Source organism: Ictalurus punctatus, chromosome 20 (genome assembly GCF_001660625.3).
Source record: "Ictalurus punctatus breed USDA103 chromosome 20, Coco_2.0, whole genome shotgun sequence".
Taxonomy (NCBI): domain Eukaryota; kingdom Metazoa; phylum Chordata; class Actinopteri; order Siluriformes; family Ictaluridae; genus Ictalurus; species Ictalurus punctatus.
Genome location: NC_030435.2, coordinates 19,654,039 through 19,674,263, shown reverse-complemented (window position 1 = coordinate 19,674,263; position 20,225 = coordinate 19,654,039). Strand labels below are relative to the sequence as shown.

The window sequence follows — 20,225 nt, the reverse complement described above, 5'->3', positions numbered from 1 at the left end:
CAAAGTAGCTCCATCTTTTAGATTGATGGTTTGCTTTCTCATCTGAGTTTGTTTTCTGTTCCCGCAATATCAAATGAAACATCAAGTCCTCCTTCAGTTTCTGCTTCTCTCTCTCTCTCTGTCTCTCTCTCTCTCTCGCTCTCTCACTCTTCCTCTTCATATTTCTTGTATACTGTTATATAATATCCTAATTTCTGGATGATTCTCTTGCCTGACGCAACAGACCAAAGATTTACAATCTCTGCTTTTATCCACAGTCTAATTAATGCTGGTACTTCAAATATTATTTTTATTTAACCTTTTATTGATATTTTATATCAATATAGAGTACTGGGACCTTCAGAACAAGATATTAAGCAATCCCTATACAATTACCTATCAAAAAGAGCATTAAACAGCAAAAGATATTGTGAGTGTTGTCATAGAATAACTATTTTGGAAGCTTTATTTTTAACCATTGTCCATTTTTGAACCATTTTCGATGCCATGGGTTACCATTATGTGGAGTTTTGTGGAGCTTTGTGAAGGAAAAGCTCTTCAGGGAACCAAAAATGGCTTTACCATAAAGAACCTTTTCTGTACACTCTTAGAAAAAAAGGATTCTATTTAATACCTCTAAGGATTCTTTGATTTGTCCCTCTGGGGAAAATATTAAAATTCTACATGTATCTGTACAACAGAGTATTCAGAGAATTTCTTTAAGAAGCTAAGAACAATTCTTAACAATTCCAAGAACTCATGAGTATCCCTGTTTTCTAAGGGTGTATGTGTGATAGGGTGATATTCTCTTTCCATCACTGTCTCATTGGTTTCTTAAAGGAATAAAAAGTGTATCCTACGCTGTATGTCAAGGGTAACCCATTAAAAAAAACATTCTAAGTAGTAATTCAATTTACAAAAGAAAGGGTTTTTTTTTTTTCCAGAAATGTTCCCAAGCTAAAACCATAAAGCCTCCACAAATAGACTTTGATGAACCTGTCAGTTTTATACAGTAATCTCCAAGCAGATACTAATCTCTGTCTCTCTCGCTCTCTCTCTCTCTCTCCTGCTTTCTCTCGTTTAGTCCGACAGGAAGCTATGCATCATCAGCAGAGTTGAGCCACTGTAGCTCACAGCTAAGTGAAGAAGAGTATGGTGAGCGGGAGCTGTATGACGAGAATGACTCCTACCACTCATGCCACTCATCCGTCTCCTACAGCAAAGGCTCTCCTGACTGGGAACCAGACGAGACAACAGGTGCCTACAGTGATGAGGGTGCCTACAGTAAAGATGGTGGCGAGGAAGGTGCCCTTTATGAAGATGGTGGCCCATATGCTGAAGATGCTGACTTATATGAGGGTGAAGAGGATGACTTCAACTATAATGATGAAGATCTGTGCCCTATTGATGAGGCTCTCAGCGAAGATCAGGAGCCTCCATACACCCCGACCCCTACCAGCACTGCACCCAAACTGGCTGTGCCATCAACCTCCAGGCCACCACTGGAGAAACAGGCATCCCTGCATCAGCAACCACCAACACAGCAGGTGCCACAGGGCCAGAATGCAAACCAGATGGCCAGTCCAGCTCCTACACAACCAACAAATCAAGCTCCTACTCAACCACCACCAACCAATCAAGCTCCAAACAAACCCAATCAAACACAGCAGCAGGCCAGGCCACCTCTCCAGCAACAGCATTCTACAGGTCCCATCCCATCTGTCCAGTCCTTCTTTGCTATGGCTAAACCTCTAACTGCTGTTTTTGGGTTGGGTGGATCTATGTCAATGTCCTCACCGCCTCCTGCACCCACACCCCAACCCCAAAGACCACAACCACAACCTGCAGCATCTCAGCCCCAAGCTGCACCAGTCCAACCTCCGGCTTCTGGAATCCAACAAACAGCTCCAACCACAGCCAAACCCACAGAATCCCCAACCCAGACTCCCACAACCAATGCTCAACCTTTATCCCCTGTTACCAAACCAACCACACCAACAGAGGAAACACAGGTCATTGAGGAACCACCAGTGCAAGAGCAGCCACCTTCAAAAGATGAGGAAATTCCAGTAGAAGGGTCTCCACTGGAGGAAAAAGAGAGAGAGATCACCCCTCCAACAACACCACCAGAGGAGATGGAACTAGAGCCTGATCCAGACAGGTATTGCTGTTACTCCCATGCACAGCAGCAAATAATTAGTAAAAATATGGGTCAGCACTGCATAGTTGGCTGTCTCTCAACATCTAATAATTTTTTTGACCAGGAAATGGATGGTAAACACTGACTTGTGCAATGCTGTGGTCCTTCAGGAGTTGAAGGCTCAAGTCCATATCAGTAGCTATTATATTATGGATTAAAATCTACTGTCCTAATTCAGGTCAAACCCAAACTAACCTAGTTCCATTTAGTTTTGCAGTGGAACTGAACCCTGTAGGAGCTCCATCTTCAGTAGGATGGTTGGTATCCAGGTGTCCAAAGTTTTAAACCTAAATAAAGCAGCAAAAACAGCCAAACCTTTCCACAAATACCAAATAAGTGTGATTGTTAAATCAAATCCTAAATGATCTGTTCATGCCTGCATTCCCTTTTATCTGTGTAGAGAGCCAGAAGTTGAGGAGGTGAAGGAGCCAGTAGACCCAGCAGTACGAGCTAAAGAGAACTGGTTACGGCTCTTCAACAAGGTCCGACAGCAGCTGCAGGAGGTAGGACTTTAAAAATACTCTTACTTCCATGGGCTATTATGGGTGAAGTTCAACGGTGGTCATCAATCCTGAATCTGGATGCTAAATCAGAAGGGGAATTAAGTGTATGCTAAAGTGATGCATGATCTATGGAGTATTGATTTTTGAATGGCTGTCTTGGATGGAAACCTGAAACCCACTTGGGACAGGATTCAAGGCAACAGTCATTACAATAGTCAATTCACATCACTGCTTGGTTTCCTTTACAAACTTTATTTTACTAGCATTTTGGCTTGATGCACTTAGATTGATTTCCGAATTTCATTTTATATACTGTACATGCATTTGCTAAATTATAATAATGCTAAAAAGGCTTTGTCTTGCTGATATTTTAACCACTGCAGATAACTGCTGCCATGCAACTTTGTCACACTGCTTCTTCTTTTGTTTTGTCTGTTATTATTGGCTGTTTTCTTGTTTTGTCTGTATCCCACCATTTTGTTTTCTCTCCAGTCTCTTTTCATTGCTTTAGCGATTTGCATGTTCACTCAGATGGGCCATGCTTGGATGAGAGTCAGGTGGGTCTGCTCTAGTGGTATAAACGTTATGTGGTGGTTTTGTGAAGGTCTGCACATTGAGCATTTGTGTGCATACACAAGCTTATGGAAGCATGAATTCGTTTTCTCTTTTGGCTGACAGCAACTACAGGATCATACATGTGACATTTCTCTTTGCCCAGAGACTTCAAAGTGAGGGACCAGATTATTTACTACCAATCGTTATATTTTACACTAATGAATTAAATTTGAGTCAAGGTGAAAATTGTAGACGAACCTGCCTCAGAATTCTCAGAAACCTGCCTCAGAATTATTCTAATTGCTGTTACCATGATTGCTAATTGATTTCTGTGTGTAATTCATGTAAAGGTCAGAGAATACAGCCTTTCCTGGAAATCTACTATTCAGACTGTGATTCAATCATTTCTGCAGTGCTGTTATAATCAGGTGCTTCTCAAAATGATTGAAGGTCATGTAGATTGCAGCCCTTGGACTCAGAGTGCATGGATCTTGTTGATTGTTGTGGTTTGGCCAAAATATAACTGTGTACCTCACTTCAGTGACTTCCATGAGTGCTGTAACTATTGCTGATTTTGGTTTGTAGGTCAAGCCTAATCAGGGTTTGTGAAGTGCTCTCCAGAGACATGTCAGCATGAATGTTCTTGTCATTTCTCTCTCTCTTTCTCAATCTCTCTCTCTCTCATCTCATCTCATTTCAGGAACGGGGAGAAACAGATTCTCAGTCTTTTTGGTTTGGAAAGGGCGGGTAAGTCAAAATCAAGCATTTACCGAAGACTCTGTTTACAAGTAAGCAGAATTAAATGAAGTTTAGAGTCACCTTTTGTTACACTACTTAATTTTTAAACATGATTTAACAAATATTCAGCTATAATCTACTCAGGAAAGTGCTATCAGCCTGTTTCTACATATACGAGCTCACACACACACACCCACAATTGGCTAGTGTCACTGTGATTGACGGGAGAGAGAGTATGACATCCCTCCTACCCAGAGAGCACAGCCAGTTTTGTCCCTTGGCTCCTGGCCATGGAAGGCTGTGCCGTCTGAGGATTTAAACTCACTGTCTCCCAACAATAGGGTGAACTCTTTCCTGTTGCACTATCAAGAGCTCATATGTAATATACTTTAATTGGATTTGAGAATTAATGTAAATCAGAGGCTCTCTGCTTTTAACTGGGAATTAGTTATTACTATTTATTGGTTGACAATACAGTACACACTCACTCATTTGTGCACACACACACACACACACACACACACACACACACACACACACACACACACAACTTAGATATAGTTTATGGTTTTAATCTAAATGCGGATGATATAAGGAAGGTATTCTCTGTGGCAACAGTGAGATATTTCCCAAACTCCCCTTCACTCAGCTCTTAAAGCTTTATTGCAATGTTCTGCTATAAGGCATTAAGGTAGAAATGTGTAAGCCTGTTGAGAGGCACGAAGATCTGACTCAGCCAATTGCATGTGTTTAGAATTTAGACATTATTAGTCAGGAACCCTATCAGTCACTATGGGGCGGGGTCATCATCGTGAACATAGCTGTCAGGTGTAGCTACTTATATATCTCATAAGCAGAACCAGCAGTGACGAAAACCATATTCTTGAGAAATTTCAGACTTTGTGCTCGGGTATGAGTTATTTCCTGTGTTCGTGCAGAATGGGAGGAGCTTTGTACAGCATAGACAGCATGCCTGACCTACGCAAGAGGAAAGCCATCCCACTAGTCCGGGACCTGGTGAGTGAAATGCATGCCAAAATCTTCACAATGTTTTTTTTTTGTGCGCGCAATAAATCACATAACTTTGTGTATGTATTTGAATATAACATTGTTGTTTTTTTCTCTCCCTGTCTTTTGCTGCCTCTGCCTCTGCACAGGCTATGGTAAGTTTGGCACAAGAACCATTTTTCCGGCCCAGAAATTAGCTCCGCCCCCTGATGAATTACAGCAGCTCACGCACCAAATTACCAGTTAGTTAGTGATGTTCCCAGAACCATTGACCTGGAGTGAATGCACTGTTTTATGTATAATGTTGAAGTTTTTTTTAAAAGAAATGATTCAGATTTTCTTTCTGTTTCTTTTTGTGTCTGAACGCAGTCTTTGGTTCAGAATTCTCGTAAAGCCGGAATCACATCTGCTATGGCATGTAGCACACTCAACAATGAGGAACTGGTGAGTGCTCTGTGTTTGTGTCTGTAGCCATGTCTACAAAAAAAAACATACTAATCCCACTGGCACCCACTAATCTAGTTCAAAAAGCATCACAATCTGTTTTCTGTTTCCATGTCTCCTACTGCAGAAGAGTCATGTGTATAAGAAGGCCCTCCAGGCTCTGATCTACCCCATCTCCTGTACGACTCCTCACAACTTTGAGGTGTGGACAGCCACTACACCCACCTACTGTTACGAGTGTGAGGGGCTGCTGTGGGGTATCGCCCGTCAGGGCATGCGCTGCACAGAGTGCGGGGTCAAATGCCACGAAAAGTGCCAGGACCTCCTCAATGCCGACTGCCTACAGAGTGAGTGAGCATGATATGCCAATGACCTCAATACCCACATTGTGTAAACCTACATTATCTAAAAATTGTTACAGCAGAGTTTTTCTGCATTTTTTTTTTTAAGAAACACGGAAACTGATGGAAAAAGAAGTATAACAGACAAATGTTATTGCATCATAAAATGAAATAGCCTACAAGGTTCCAGTATGCCAATGCAGGTCATGCAACATTTGTTTACCAGGGGAAGGAGCAGCGCATATGTATGCATTTGTATATTCATAGAAATATGATTTCCTGATGAGAGAAATTGCAACACAACAATTTATTATGTAATATAGAATAAATGTTACTTGGTGAAGGCCTTACGTGGCTGTTGACATTTCTCATGCAGAAATCTGTTTAAATTCACGTACATTTGCATATATTCATTTGTATATATATTACTTTTATGCAATCCCAAAATCCAATCTGAGCATTTAACTGTTCGATAATCTGATAGTTATACAGTACAAATACCACCAGACCACAAATGAGTGCAAGATCATTGTATGTGTGTGTGAGAGAGAGATAGAGAGAGAGAGAGAGTAAACTTGGAGTAAATTATAAGACTAACTGACAAAATTATGGATTAAATGATTGTATAAGCTTTGAGTCATCGATCATCTCAACAGGTACAACACATAAAAAGAAGAGCTCTTTTTCTCTCCACTAACATACCAGTTCATAGGCTTGGATCTGTTCAGCAAGCATGGATCTGATGTTTTAGACTCTTGGCTATGCTCTGTGTTTCAGGAGCTGCCGAGAAGAGCTCTAAGCACGGGGCAGAGGACCGCACTCAGAACATCATCATGGTCCTGAAGGACCGCATGAAGATCCGCGAACGCAACAAACCCGAGATCTTCGAGCTCATCCAGGAGGTGTTCGGTGTGGCCAAGACAACCCATGGCACCCACATGAAGCAGATCAAGCAGAGCGTACTCGACGGGACGTCCAAATGGTCGGCCAAGATCAGCATCACAGGTCAGAGTTCGAAGCCAGTGAATCCTGTCTGAATGTTGCTGGAGAAAAGTTTTTAGAAATACAGTACATTAAATGCATTAAGTAATATTGTATTGAAAAGAAGGTCGATGTATGTGTGTGTATGTTTGTTTCTCTCTCAGTGGTCTGTGCTCAAGGACTGCAGGCCAAGGATAAGACAGGCTCCAGTGATCCTTACGTCACGGTCCAGGTGGGCAAGACCAAGAAAAGGACCAAGACCATCTATGGCAACCTCAATCCTGTGTGGGATGAGAGTTTCCACTTGTAAGCCCTTGTCCCTCTTTTTTTTTTACTCCTAGCCTGCTTAACACAGTCTGTCATTAAAGCCAGGTTCACTATTTAGTGTACAATGGAGAAAATTCTAATGGTGGAATCATATAACATATAGGATAAGCATAGAATGAAACATTTCAGGGCAACCACGAAGCTGAGGTACTGTTACCACCCTGAAGCTATAATCCAATAACAATGTCCAACATTTTTTTTATTAAAGAATGACATTCCCTGTTTTGTACATTTATAGTTACATTTAATCCTGTGGTATATCCATCTGCGACACAAGTTATCATTGTCAACAGTTTTAATACGAAACCTTTCTGCTTGTCATGTTACTGACAAAAAGGAAGAATTTTTTAATATAAACGTGTGATTTGCCTTGCAGCCAGACTGTCTGAGCTGCTGTTGTAGAAGATTAAACAACACTTTCTGACCAATCAGATTCAAGAGTTCATCAGTTCTGTGGTATAATACAATATAAACATAGTGAGCATATACAAACACAGAGTGTGTGTCCATGTTCCTAGCGAGTGCCACAACTCATCCGATCGCATAAAGGTGCGAGTGTGGGACGAAGACGATGACATTAAATCTCGCGTGAAACAGAGGTTCAAAAGAGAGTCTGATGACTTCTTGGGCCAGACCATCATCGAGGTCCGGACTCTCAGTGGAGAAATGGACGTGTGGTACAACTTGGGTGAGCTCTGTGTGTGTGTGTGTGTGTGTGTGTGTGTGTGTGTGTGTGTGTGTGTTTGTGTGTGTGTGTGTGTGTGTGTGTGTGTGTGTGTGTGTGTGTGTGTGTGTGTCAGATTTTAATCATACTGATGAAAACTAATGAAAGCGGAAATAAGAAGGATCTCAGAATAGAGGGAGGTTGAGTTAATTTACGACCTGTCTTTTTCTCTCTCTAACTTCTCTCTCTCTCTTTCTCTGTCTCTTGCTCTCTCATTGCTTCTCCCCCTCCTTGCACAGACAAGCGCACAGATAAATCGGCCGTGTCTGGAGCCATCCGCATGCACATCAGTGTGGAAATTAAAGGAGAGGAGACAGTGGCTCCATACCATGTCCAGTACACCTGCCTACATGAGGTCAGCTCAGATACTGTATACTGACCAGGGTCAACTAACTGAAGATGAATGAATGTATTATAATGTGATTTTCCCCAGGATTTTAGTGAAAGCTCAATACTTCTGTGAGAGTAACTGGAAGTTAGTGGGTTTCAATGTCAACTCTGCCATATCACTTTTTTGCAACAGCCTGTGTTGTTGATGGCGACTAATCTGGAACCATTCCTTTCCTGTACACCATTAAAGAACCACGTCCTAGCTAAAATCAGCACTGCGGACTCGTCCAGAAGAACCAGTGAGCCTAGCGGGCAGGACAACTGCTTATTTCAAAAAACAAAACAAAACAAAAACAAGAAAGAACTGTCAGAAATAACAGCATTTCCCTCAGATGTGTTGGTAAATTATTGACCATTGACATAGGATCTAACTCAAACTGAGCTTCACTTGGTTCCGCCATACTAAGAAGCATCATTATGTCACAACTTTTGAACTCTGAACTATCAGAAATGTCTATAGTAGAAAATACCATAAGCTTCATGGTGTAATAAACCCTGTTCAAACATGCCGTTATTTACTTTACAAGGAAAGAGGAAGTGAGGGACCTGTGATATAGCTTCTTAATTGATTTACATGACCACGGTTTAAAAGGTGTGATCGGTGTGGCATTTAAAAAGAATCAATATCAATATCAGTCCTGAGGAAAAATCAACTGTTATAATGGAAGACTGGATATGTGCTCAAACATGCATTCTTGTGCCATCAATCCAAGCAGAAGTTCACACCCACTGGGTGTTTTTGTACAACAAAAACTACAAAAAGTTGTCTATTATACATTCATTTCTAACAACTTCTATACATTTTTTCTGTGCGGTTGAATCTAAACCAGTGGGTTCCTTTCAGTAAAAGTGGCTGTATTGATTGAGGTTTTTCTCCAGTGTTTTATTGGCATTTGTGTCTGCAGCACCTATTCCACTACACCACTGAAGAGCAGAACGGCGGCGTGGTGAAGATTCCTGACGCTAAAGGAGACGACGCCTGGAAAGTCTATTTTGAGGAGACAGCGCAGGAGATCGTGGACGAGTTTGCCATGAGATACGGAGTGGAGTCCATCTACCAAGCCATGACGTAAGCTGGCTAGAGAGAGAGACGGAGAGCTGATTAGAGATGTTATGAAATAGCAGTAAGGTTAATGGACTTTTTCAATGGCATCACTGACGTCCATTGCATATGGGTATTACTAGTATGCAAATTACATATCATATCATACATATCAAGACCAGAGAGGCCTTGCGTCTTTAGATCATAAAATGAAGGTGTTTTATTAAGAAGAAAATAATTAGATCATTAGGCTTATAGATAACTATGAAGAAAAATACACGATAAGGCCAAACATTTGTGGGCACCTGATCATCACACTCATATGTGGGCCTTTCCCAAGCCTTTTGCCACAAAGTTGGAAGCAGAATTGTACCGAATGTCTTTGTATGCTTTGTAGCTTTACAATTTCCCTTCATTGGAACTAAGAGGCCCAAACCTGTTCCAGCATGACAATGCCCCTGTGCACAAAGCGAGCTCCATGAAGACATGGTTTGCCAAGGTTGGAGTGGAAGAACTCGAGTGTCCTGTGCAGAGCCCTGACTTCAACCCCACTGAACCCCTTTGGAATGAATTGGAACACCACCCAATTCCTGCTCACCCAACATCAGTGCCTGATCTCACTAATGCTCTTGTGGGTGAATGAACACAAATCCCCACAGACACTCCTCAAACTCTAGTGGAAAGATTTCCCAGAAGAGTGGAGGCTATTGTAACAGCAAAGGGGGATGAAATCTGGAACTGGATGTTCAAGAAGTACATATGGCTGTGATGGTCAGCGGTCCACAAGCTTTTGACCATATAGGTACTTCCTTTCAACTTTCACCAATATGATCTCAATAAAACAACTGAAAGAATTTGTAGCGTTGCCATTGCTTAATTACCATCTTGTATAACATCTCGGAAGAAATTAACAAACAACTCTATTGGAGTGCATTTTGTCATTTTCTGTAAACACTGTAGTAAACCCAATTTTTAGATGTTATACAGAGAGAATATCCATGTGCTTAAACAGATGTGTCACGTGTTAATAGGTCTGTATATGTCTCACTGTTTGCTTTATGTAACAGAAATCCAAAATGTTTTAGTATAGAACATTTTCAGTATAGAACATTATCAGTGCATTTGTTCATTTTGTTACGTACTCTGACTCAACTTTTTTCTTCTATTAATGTTCAGCACTGTGTATCGTGTGTGTGTGTGTGTGTGTGTGTGTGTGTGTGTGTGCTGTTTCCAGGCACTTTGCATGTTTGTCATCTAAGTACATGTGTCCTGGTGTGCCAGCTGTGATGAGCACCCTGCTGGCCAACATCAATGCTTACTACGCCCACACAACGCAGTCCTCCAACAATGTCTCCGCCTCAGACCGCTTCGCCGCCTCCAACTTCGGGGTGCGTTTACCTTAGATCACTAACCCCCCCTTTTCTCCCCAATATGGTCCCCTGCTAATTGTAACCCACCAGCCTGCTTTCCCCATCATACACCTGCTACCAACAGGGAGGCTGAGAGTAACACATGAATCCAGCCAGTCACATCTGCTGTTCCTGTTACATCGGACTTGGAGGAAAGCACTGTATCTAAGATATACATGATTGGCTAGTGTCGCTTTGATTGACATGGATGCTATCTCTCACAATTATTAATGTGTATTAATGAAAAATTCTTTACATGAATGCTCAATGTCTGCCAGCTGGTGTGAACTATTTTGTAAAAGTTTGTGTGTGTGTGTGTGTGTGTGTGTGTGTGTGTGTGTGTGTGTGTGTGTGTGTGTGTGTGTGTGTGTGTGTGTATGTCCTGCAGAAAGAGAGGTTTGTGAAGCTACTGGACCAACTCCATAACTCTCTGAGAATCGACCTTTCTATGTACAGGGTACTGACGCACAATACACGCTCATTTACACACTCATTAACCCTCAGTTACACTCTCGAGCCAGGCGTGTGATACACACTCCATATGTCTTGCAGAATAATTTCCCTGCTAGCAGTCCTGAGCGTCTGCAGGATCTAAAGTCAACTGTGGATCTACTCACTAGCATCACCTTCTTCAGGATGAAGGTTTGTGTTGCACCTACACGCTCACACATGATGGAAGTCTTTTATTAAAAAAAATAAAATAAAAAAATAAAAAAATCAATAAGACTGAAACAGTTAAATGTCTGCCCCACAACTGTAAATGCAGTTAATATTTAGTGCATATTTAGTGGGGAATCTAGCTGTGAAGGAAAGGCCCATATCAGATTAGTTATCTAGCTACTAATATAATATACTCCTAATATTTTAGTGTCATTATTTAAATAGCATAATTAAATATCAAGATGATCTCAAATTAGTTTCAAATTTACTCCACATATCTTCCCCTGGACAAAAGCTGCTTGTGTTTCTTTACTCAGAGCCTTTATGTAGTGTTTGATTTCCCATTTCGAAAGGTTGACCGGCATATTATTAATGCTCCATTGCATTACTGATGAAAGATGTGCAAATTTTTTGGCAGAGGCACACAAGCTTTACGCTGATTGTAATGTGTTGGTTTGATGTGGGGAACTCTTTATATATCCACAAAAAAAACACATATACCACAGTGCTATTGAATTCTCGATTCCGATTGGTCAGAAGCAGCTTTAACAGCTTTAAACAGGCTCCAAGTCATTTCACAAGTTTCTATTAATTTGCTTTTTCTAATGCATTATTGTTTCTATAGCAACGGCTCACTCATAGGGACGCGTTGTTATTTAACTAAGAAAAACGTATAACCACTGATCAGTTTATTTGGCGTTTTTTGATAGCAAGGACTTTGTGCTTGACGGTTTCTCAGTAACAAGCTGCATTTTTGTATTATTTGACCTTTTACCTTGAAGAGATAGTGAGAGAATCACTGTTTATAGCTGCTATTATATAAGTGATAATAGGAACTAACTTGTTTCGCAGATGTTTGACAACATTAATCATAACTGTAAATGGACTAAAAGTAAGACGTGTTGCTTTTTAATAAAAAAATATTTATTTTATTAAAATTTTATTATTTATTTTCCTATAACAACATGCCTGTTTTATTTTACTCCTTACTTAAATGTAAATGGAATTGAAATACTGATAATAATAATATTAAATATTGACATTGGTCTAAACAGTATAGAAAAAAAAGTAGACAGCCATGTTACAAGGGGATAATATGAGCGTCAACCTTTTGCATCACCTCTTAAACTGAGCCCTGTTTTGGCAGTGATGAGTGTAATGTGCTACCCAAGTGTAACCTGCTACATTTATGTTTTTTTCAGACTTGAAATATGGGCCAATAATGGCTCAAATGCAACGTAAAACTTGTGTGACATTTCACTTTCAGCCTGAACGTGGCTAAATGATCACTTGTGGTCCATATCACAACCATACACAGCCTCATCTAGGTTGAGTTGTGACTGCGTCCTGGCAAAGATTCGGATGAGTTCATCAGCGCCTGTACTGTATGTGGGCCAGATGAAGGTGTCAAGCATGCTTCATCGCTCATTTGCTATCTGGGTTGGACCGTGTTAGGGAAACACTCACTCTGATGATTGTCCCGTTAAACCTCCTGCTGTTCGATTGCAACCCTGTTTTTTACAGCGCTGTAGAAACAGTTACACCCCTGCTGACACACCAAATGGGATTCTAGCTCTCGCTGCCAAGGAGATTCATTGATGCAATTGTTTGTACGTCTTTGTGTGGATGATGTGTGTATGTATGTATGTGTGTAGGTCCAAGAGCTGCAAAGTCCTCCTCGAGCCAGTCAGGTGGTTAAGGATTGCGTGAAGGCCTGTCTGAACTCTACATATGAGTACATCTTCAACAACTGCCATGAGCTCTACAGTCGGGAATATCAGACAGATGCGGTAAGTAGATGTGTGTGTGCATGCGTAGTACATTATTATATACATTTAACCCCCAGCAAACCTAAAGTTACTTCCCAACTGGCTAATGTTGATCTTGTAGGCAGAATCTGAAGAACATAGTATGAGTAATTGGTGACTTTCCAGTTCCTGCATTGCATTGGTTTCATTTCTGTGTAAAATGAGTGGCCACAATTTTTTGTTAAGGTTCAAGAGAAAGCATAAGATTTACCCTTCTCTTAGTTTCACAAAAATGAACCCTTTCTCACAGTACACTGGCGTTCCATTCTGCCGGCGGACATTTTCAGTCTAAACAAATGAAATTATTTTATATAATAATGTTATCGCCACAAGACTGTTATAAGATTAGTCAGGACACTGTTGGGTTTCTGTATGTAGAGTATAGTGTGAATGTGTTTTTAGTGAGCAGTGTGCTGGTGAATAGGGCGATGGGAAAGGGGAGGGTGTGAGCCCCCTGCTGGGCGAACAATTCACACTTCTCTACAATAACATTTGTACAGAGATAAAACAGACAGCACTAAAAACTAAAGCTTGTTTGATAGTAAAGCACTGTATACAATGTCACTGCCACAATAAAGTGATAATATTTAAATCTAGTCGGCTAGATTGCAAATTCTGAAAGTCCTGAATGTCTACTTTCATATCAGCCATTAAGCACTACTGTGGAGTGTGACATCACTAATAAATTTATTGTTGAACACAGGCACCCCCAAAACAGGCAGAAATTCCTTTTTTTTTGGCCTCTGGGAATAGTCAAGCTCAACTTAGACACTGCATGACATTAATTATTAAATGCATCAGCACTGGATGTTTTATATGTTGAATCGAGGTGTGTAATAAAGTGTCTCTCTCCACGCTTCTTCTCTGTTTCTCACCTCCTCACCGGAACCGAAAGTCATTTTTCACCAGCTTCATGCTCGGGATGTCACAGTGATTCAGCCCCAGGCATTTTTCTTGTTATTCAGGAGCAGGAGGCAGTGAACAGTGATCACCTCTCTAATGGACGTTCCTTTTTAAGATGAAATATTGATCACACCGGAGATGGTGTGGTTGTTAGAGAACAGAGCGCTTCAGTGGGCCACGGTGCTCTTTCCTTTACTCTGCTCTCTTTTTCTCTCATCTCCTTCAACCTCTACAGGAAGGGTTTTTTTTTTTTTTTTTAACATTATGTAAGCTAAACTGCCATAAATAGCAGTGTGTGTGTGTGTGTGTGTGTGTGTGTGTGTGTGTGTGTGTGTGTGTGTGTTTTCTATCTGTCCTCAGTCTAAGAGTGTTCCTCCAGACGAGCAGGGCCCCAGCATCAAGAACCTGGACTTCTGGTCCAAACTCATTACCCTTATCGTTTCCATTATAGAAGAGGACAAGAACTCTTACACACTCTGCCTCAACCAGTGAGTGTGTGTGTGTGTGTGTGTGTGTGTGTGTGTGTGTGTGTGTGTGTGTGTGTGTGTGTGTGCGTGTGCACATTGGCATGATTTTCTCACTTCACTTAAAGCCTATAAAAAGCACTTTTAATGCTTCATATGGTATTAGTACTGAAATTACATCTATTATGTGTTCTATACATTTATAAACAATATGCAGTCCAACGTGAGAAGCTAAAGTTGTAAGATATAATACCCGAGCTTGCTTTATACTGCATTACAGCATTTTTTTTAACCCTGTATTCATAAAGCATCTTATATACTTTAATACAGTGTTATGTAGCATAAACAATACTTTTATAAGAAATAATAAGCCTGTATGCTCATGCAGTAGGTAGTTGTACTTATATGCATAACGTGTTGTAAAACATGAGCTTACGACTTCGTAAGGTCAACATGCACAGCAAATATTAATTGTTCATAAGAACATTGTAGCCACTCAGGCTGTAATGCACTATACAGCACTATATAACAGCGTTATGACAACATGTTTTGTTATGATGTGTTACAACCTAAGTTCTTACCTGAGCATTTTTAGAGGCTTATGCCAGGCATTATGAGATGTTATGGATGCTATATAATATGTTTAAATATTTTTATATTGCATTAGGAATACTGGATTTATATAATTTGTTGCCACAGTGCTGTTATATTATATTTTAATTTATTATAATACATTATGTGGGGGGCGCAGTGGAACCCTGGTGGCACGGGAGCAGTCCCCCAGGGTTGGGGGTTCTATTCCCATCTCTGCCCTACATGAGTGGAGTTTGCATGTTCTCCCCGTGCTTCGGGGGTTTCCTCTGGGTATCCTGATTTCCACCCACAGTCCAAAGACATGCGTTGTAGGCTGATTGGCATTCCAAACTGTCTGGTGTGTGTATGTGTGTGCGATGGATTGGCACCCTGTCCAGGGAGTCCTCCACCTTGTGCCCCAAGTTTCCTGGGATAGGCTCCAGGCTCCCTGCCACCCTGTGTAAGATAAGTGGTACAGAAAATGGATAGATGGATGGATGGATGGATGGATGGAAAATACGTTATGTAACCTACATTATGAAGCCACAAACTTTTTTATGTATTGTGCATGTAACTACAACTACTTATGAGCATTTAAACCAGGCCCTTTAAGGTATTATACCACAGTGCTGTTGAATTCTCATTTCTGATTGGTCAAAAGATGTTGCTTGCTTTTTTTGTAACAGCAGGTCTGACAATATGTCTGTTCATTATTTATGAGGCCGGTTGCAAATAGACTACACTACCCATAAGCATCTCTGTGCAGGTTTCCTCAGGAGCTGAACGTTGGGAAGATCAGCGCTGAGGTTATGTGGAACATGTTCGCTCAGGATATGAAGTATGCCATGGAGGGTGAGGATCTCTGCAGTATTCTTCATTCACATCTACATGATACAAATGTGCAGAGAAGATGACAAAAAGTTAATGGCTTTGAACAGATCCAGCAGGGAAAACCTTAGGGAGAATTTCAGAACTTTTCATGGCAGCTTTTAACTCGTACTGATGAAGTAGACCAGAGCTGACTCTCCATCTGTGCTCTCTTTGTCTCCGTGCTCTTCCTGAGCATGTCCTTGCTATAAGTACAATCTGTCACACAGCTCCTGGTAGACTGATGCTGTCTGTGTCTGTAGAGCACGAGAAGCACCGGCTGTGTAAGAGTGCAGATTACATGAACCTTCACTTCAAAGTCAAGTGGCTATACAACGAGTACTGCAAAGAGCTGCCATGCTTCAAAGGCTGCGTGCCCGAGTACCCTACGTAAGTACGGTTAAAACCTACTTATGCACTGTGGATACGAGCTGAAATAGTGTCTGATAAAATAGAGAGAAGTTGAGCAGTGCTGATAGTCCTGTTAGAAATCTACCCTCTGGATTAAAAAACCCTTACAACAAGTCTGTATGTAATAGTTAACTCAGTGGTGACTGGTCAATAGGGGCAAGTGGAGAAACTTCAACTTGTCAACAAATGTTAATCTTCATAAAGTCCTAATTCACAACTCCATACATTTTAAATTCTGTTGAAATATTAAATACTTTTCTTGCATGCATATACTATAGATTTATTGCCTTATTATTGCACCTAGTGGTCAAAAATGTGAACTGCAATAAGATAGAGCTCCAGTGAGACAGGAATCACGCTGCCCCATGGTTGCTCTATAAACATTATCAATAGAATAGAAGCAAAGTGTCAGGTTTGTTTGTGTGTTTTATGAGATGTAGGTGGGCTTTTGCTGAAACGTGGCAAGCCTGATTCACGATACTAGCTCTATAGCATGCACTGGTACAATGGCAGCAAGAAACAAACGTGCTGTATCGCTGGGTTCCATGTTGTGTCTGGTTCCTCTCAAGGTTTTTTCCTCATGTTGTGAGCTTAATGTAGCTACGTTCCTCAGTAGCAGCACCTGCTGACTATCACACTGTATGATGGATTATAAAGAACCAATTAAATGAAATCTTTAAAAATGTCATCTTTGTAAAGTAACGCATTGTTTTCTCCCTGATAAGGCTGCAGTTGTGCAATTGTTCACAAATTCAAGTTGTGAGTCCAATCTATGAGTCTTTGGTTTAACTTGTATATGTCCTGGTTATCATTTGGTTTAGTCAGTATTAATAATCTCAGCCTATCTGGATATGTGCTGTGTTTAATAGGTGGTTTGAACCATTTGTGATCCTTTGGTTGGATGAAAATGAGGAAGTGTCCAAGGACTTCTTGAATGGTGCCCTGGTGAGGGATGCAAAGGACGGGGTAAATATCAAAAAAAAAAAAAAAAAGCTTATACTCTCTATACTTATGTTAGTTTGGTATTTTAGATTAAACCACAGCACTGCCGAAATCTTGAATTCAGAAGGTGATTAATTGTCCGTAACAGCAACTCTGATAGTAGTGTCAGTGGCACGGCAAAGATATGAATGCGCTCATTCTAATGCGATATTGTTTAGTCTAGACAAATGTATAATTGTTGACATGGTGAAGTTTTCTGTGAGCAGTTTATTTAGCAATTTCCAGAAGGGGTTTCCACTGTCACTGCTTTGTAACAGTCAGAGTTCAAGTTGTGAGGTAAACTTGTTTTCCTCCATTGTAAAGTATTCAAGCTTGAGGACGTTGCAATTTGTGGTTTTCTTGATAACAAATTGCCTTTTTTGTCTTATTACTTAATCCTTCCTATTAAAGTAAGGGAGTGACTGTTTATAGCTGCTACAACATAAGTGATAGCAGGAACTTTGGACATTGTTGTGGTATAAGAGGAATAAAACACTTCAGGACATGCTGTTATTGGAAAACCATCAACAAGTCAGCTCTGCTATGGTTTATTCCTTACTTATTATAGGAATTATTATTAGAAAGATTGCATAAAATGCTTTGTTGTGTGTGATTTGTGACTTCCTGATCCTTACAAGTTACAATTCATTCCTTTTCATAGAGCCAAGCAGTATTACGATAACCTTAACTCTCCCTCTCAAGGTGTTTCTACTCTTGTGGTCCCTCTGTCTCTCTCTCTCTCACACACACAGTTCCAGCAGACGTCAGAGCATGCCCTGTTCTCCTGCTCGGTGGTTGACGTTTTCTCTCAGCTGAATCAGAGTTTTGAGATTATCCGGAAGCTGGAGTGTCCTGACCCTCAGATTGTTGGCAACTATATGAAGAGATTTGCCAAGGTGCTTTTTAATACGTTCTTATACACTAGAGTGTGACTGTCCTGCTGTTGTATTTCTAAGAATATTGTATTTACTTGAATTGTGTCTAGTTGATGAATTGCTGTTTGCTTGCAATCAGTTCATTTCCATCTCTGTCACCTTTCTTTTCTTTTTTTTTATGTAAACAGACTATTGGGACTGTACTTCTGTCTTACGCTGACATCATTGCCAAGGATTTTCCCAACCACTGCAATAAGGAGAAAGTGGTACGTGTTATTACTGTTTGTATTTGTGTGTGTGTGTGTGTGTGTGTGTGTGTGTGTGTGTGTGTGTGTGTGTGTGTGTGAGTGTGCGCACTTTGTGCAATTTCAGGGAAATGTGGTGTAACTGTGCTCAAGTCTGGAATAGGTATCCATATGTTTAATCGAATGGGGATGAAGTAATTAGCTGAATGCACTGCTGGGACTGAGACAAATTGGTCCCACTAGACACACACACACACACACACACACACACCATTCAGGTCCTGCAGCTAAATGAAACTTTGATTGACTCCAAATCTGTGTGTTTAAGAGGTTAGAGTTATTTCAGTACAGCCCTAGCGATTTTGTTTGTGTGTTTTCATTCGTCTTTGAATGACTTTAATCGTTAACATCTTCTGTTTCTTTTGATCAGCCTTGCATCATCATTAATAACATCCAGCAGCTCCGGGTGCAGTTGGAGAAGATGTTTGAGGCCATGGGAGGCAAAGACGTAAGTCCTTATCCATCACTGAATATAGAGAGTCCTTATAGTTCTCAATCTTTCATAATGCCTTTACATAGCATACAGATTTCATATCTAGCCTTCATATAGTTATTATATAGTTTTTCAAACTCTCATATTCTTTTCATATGCTTCTCAGTCCTCAAAGATCCCCAGTAATATTCCTGAACCAAGAATAACTTTTACTCTCATTTAGCCTTCATGTGACTCTTATATAGAACACAAGTAGAACTTAAAGCCTCATGATCTCAATATAGCCCTACACACACTTCTCAGTCCTCATGTCATTCTCATAATCTTCATATCTCTCAGCTAGGATATTATTCACATAGCCCTCATATATCTTGCTCAAGCGACTCTTTTTGTTGAGTATTTTTTGTATGATCCAAGTCCTGTTGTTGTGATGCACACAACTATTCTCAATCAGATGCCCTGTGAACCTTTCTGGCAAGGTTTCTAAAAACAAATGTGAGATTCTTCAGACCAGGCAACATTTTTCCAGTTTTCAACTGTCCAGCCCTGGAGCCTGTGCCCACTGTAGCCTCAGATTAATGTTCCTGGCTGACAGGAGTGGAATCCAATGTGGTTTTCTGCTGTTGTAGCCCATCTGCCTCAATGTTTGACATATTGTGTGTTCTGAGATGCTTTTCTGCTCACCACGGTTGTAAAGACTGCTTATTTGAGTTCCCAAAGCATTCCGGTGAGCTTGAACCTGTCTGGCCATTCTCCTCTGACCTCTCTCATCAACAAGGTGTTTCCACTTGCAGAATAGCCGCTCACTGGATCGCACCATTCTAAGTAAACTCCAGAGACTGTTGTATGTCAAAATCCCAAGAGATCAGCAGTTTCTTAAATAGTCAAGTCAACCCATCGAGCACCAACAGCAACACCATGTTCAAAGTTATACATCATAATTTAGGGTATATATCAAATTGTCTACAGCTGTCGTTCCCCTCATCCAGTCCTTCTCAAGTCCTATCATATAGCATTGAGTTTACTTGATCTCAGCCATTGTACTAAAGCTGTATTTCCTGAGGAATGATCAGTTACACAATGTCTGTGATATGCAAGATTGCCTCTGTGATTTATTTTGCTTAGCTAAATTGCTCTTAGTGAAGCAAAGGGCCCTAACTAAGGGTCCTTGTACTCGTTCACTGTGTTTAGTATAAGAAGTTGTTCCTATAGAAGACTTTTACCAGAGGTCTGCTGCCTTTCAGAGTTTGGCCCGTCTGTTCTGCTAGATTCAGATTTATCTCTTCTTTCGTCATCACTCTAAT

General features: G+C 40.7%; 1 protein-coding gene across 1 annotated transcript in view; it reads left to right on the top strand.

Moving 5' to 3' along the window:
- The window catches only part of LOC108280289 (protein unc-13 homolog A), a 60,414-nt gene that overhangs the window by 25,658 nt on the left and 14,531 nt on the right, over positions 1-20,225 (top strand). The window contains exons 10-32 of the mRNA XM_053673759.1: positions 1,064-2,140; positions 2,580-2,682; positions 3,938-3,984; positions 4,914-4,992; positions 5,133-5,138; positions 5,353-5,427; positions 5,555-5,774; positions 6,546-6,773; positions 6,914-7,055; positions 7,595-7,764; positions 8,040-8,155; positions 9,096-9,259; positions 10,467-10,620; positions 11,030-11,098; positions 11,194-11,283; positions 12,957-13,091; positions 14,373-14,500; positions 15,816-15,901; positions 16,180-16,306; positions 17,197-17,293; positions 18,061-18,204; positions 18,372-18,449; positions 18,859-18,936. Of these exons, the coding sequence (XP_053529734.1) occupies positions 1,064-2,140; positions 2,580-2,682; positions 3,938-3,984; positions 4,914-4,992; positions 5,133-5,138; positions 5,353-5,427; positions 5,555-5,774; positions 6,546-6,773; positions 6,914-7,055; positions 7,595-7,764; positions 8,040-8,155; positions 9,096-9,259; positions 10,467-10,620; positions 11,030-11,098; positions 11,194-11,283; positions 12,957-13,091; positions 14,373-14,500; positions 15,816-15,901; positions 16,180-16,306; positions 17,197-17,293; positions 18,061-18,204; positions 18,372-18,449; positions 18,859-18,936 (3,613 nt within the window). The remainder of the gene's footprint in view (positions 1-1,063; positions 2,141-2,579; positions 2,683-3,937; positions 3,985-4,913; positions 4,993-5,132; positions 5,139-5,352; positions 5,428-5,554; positions 5,775-6,545; positions 6,774-6,913; positions 7,056-7,594; positions 7,765-8,039; positions 8,156-9,095; positions 9,260-10,466; positions 10,621-11,029; positions 11,099-11,193; positions 11,284-12,956; positions 13,092-14,372; positions 14,501-15,815; positions 15,902-16,179; positions 16,307-17,196; positions 17,294-18,060; positions 18,205-18,371; positions 18,450-18,858; positions 18,937-20,225) is intronic.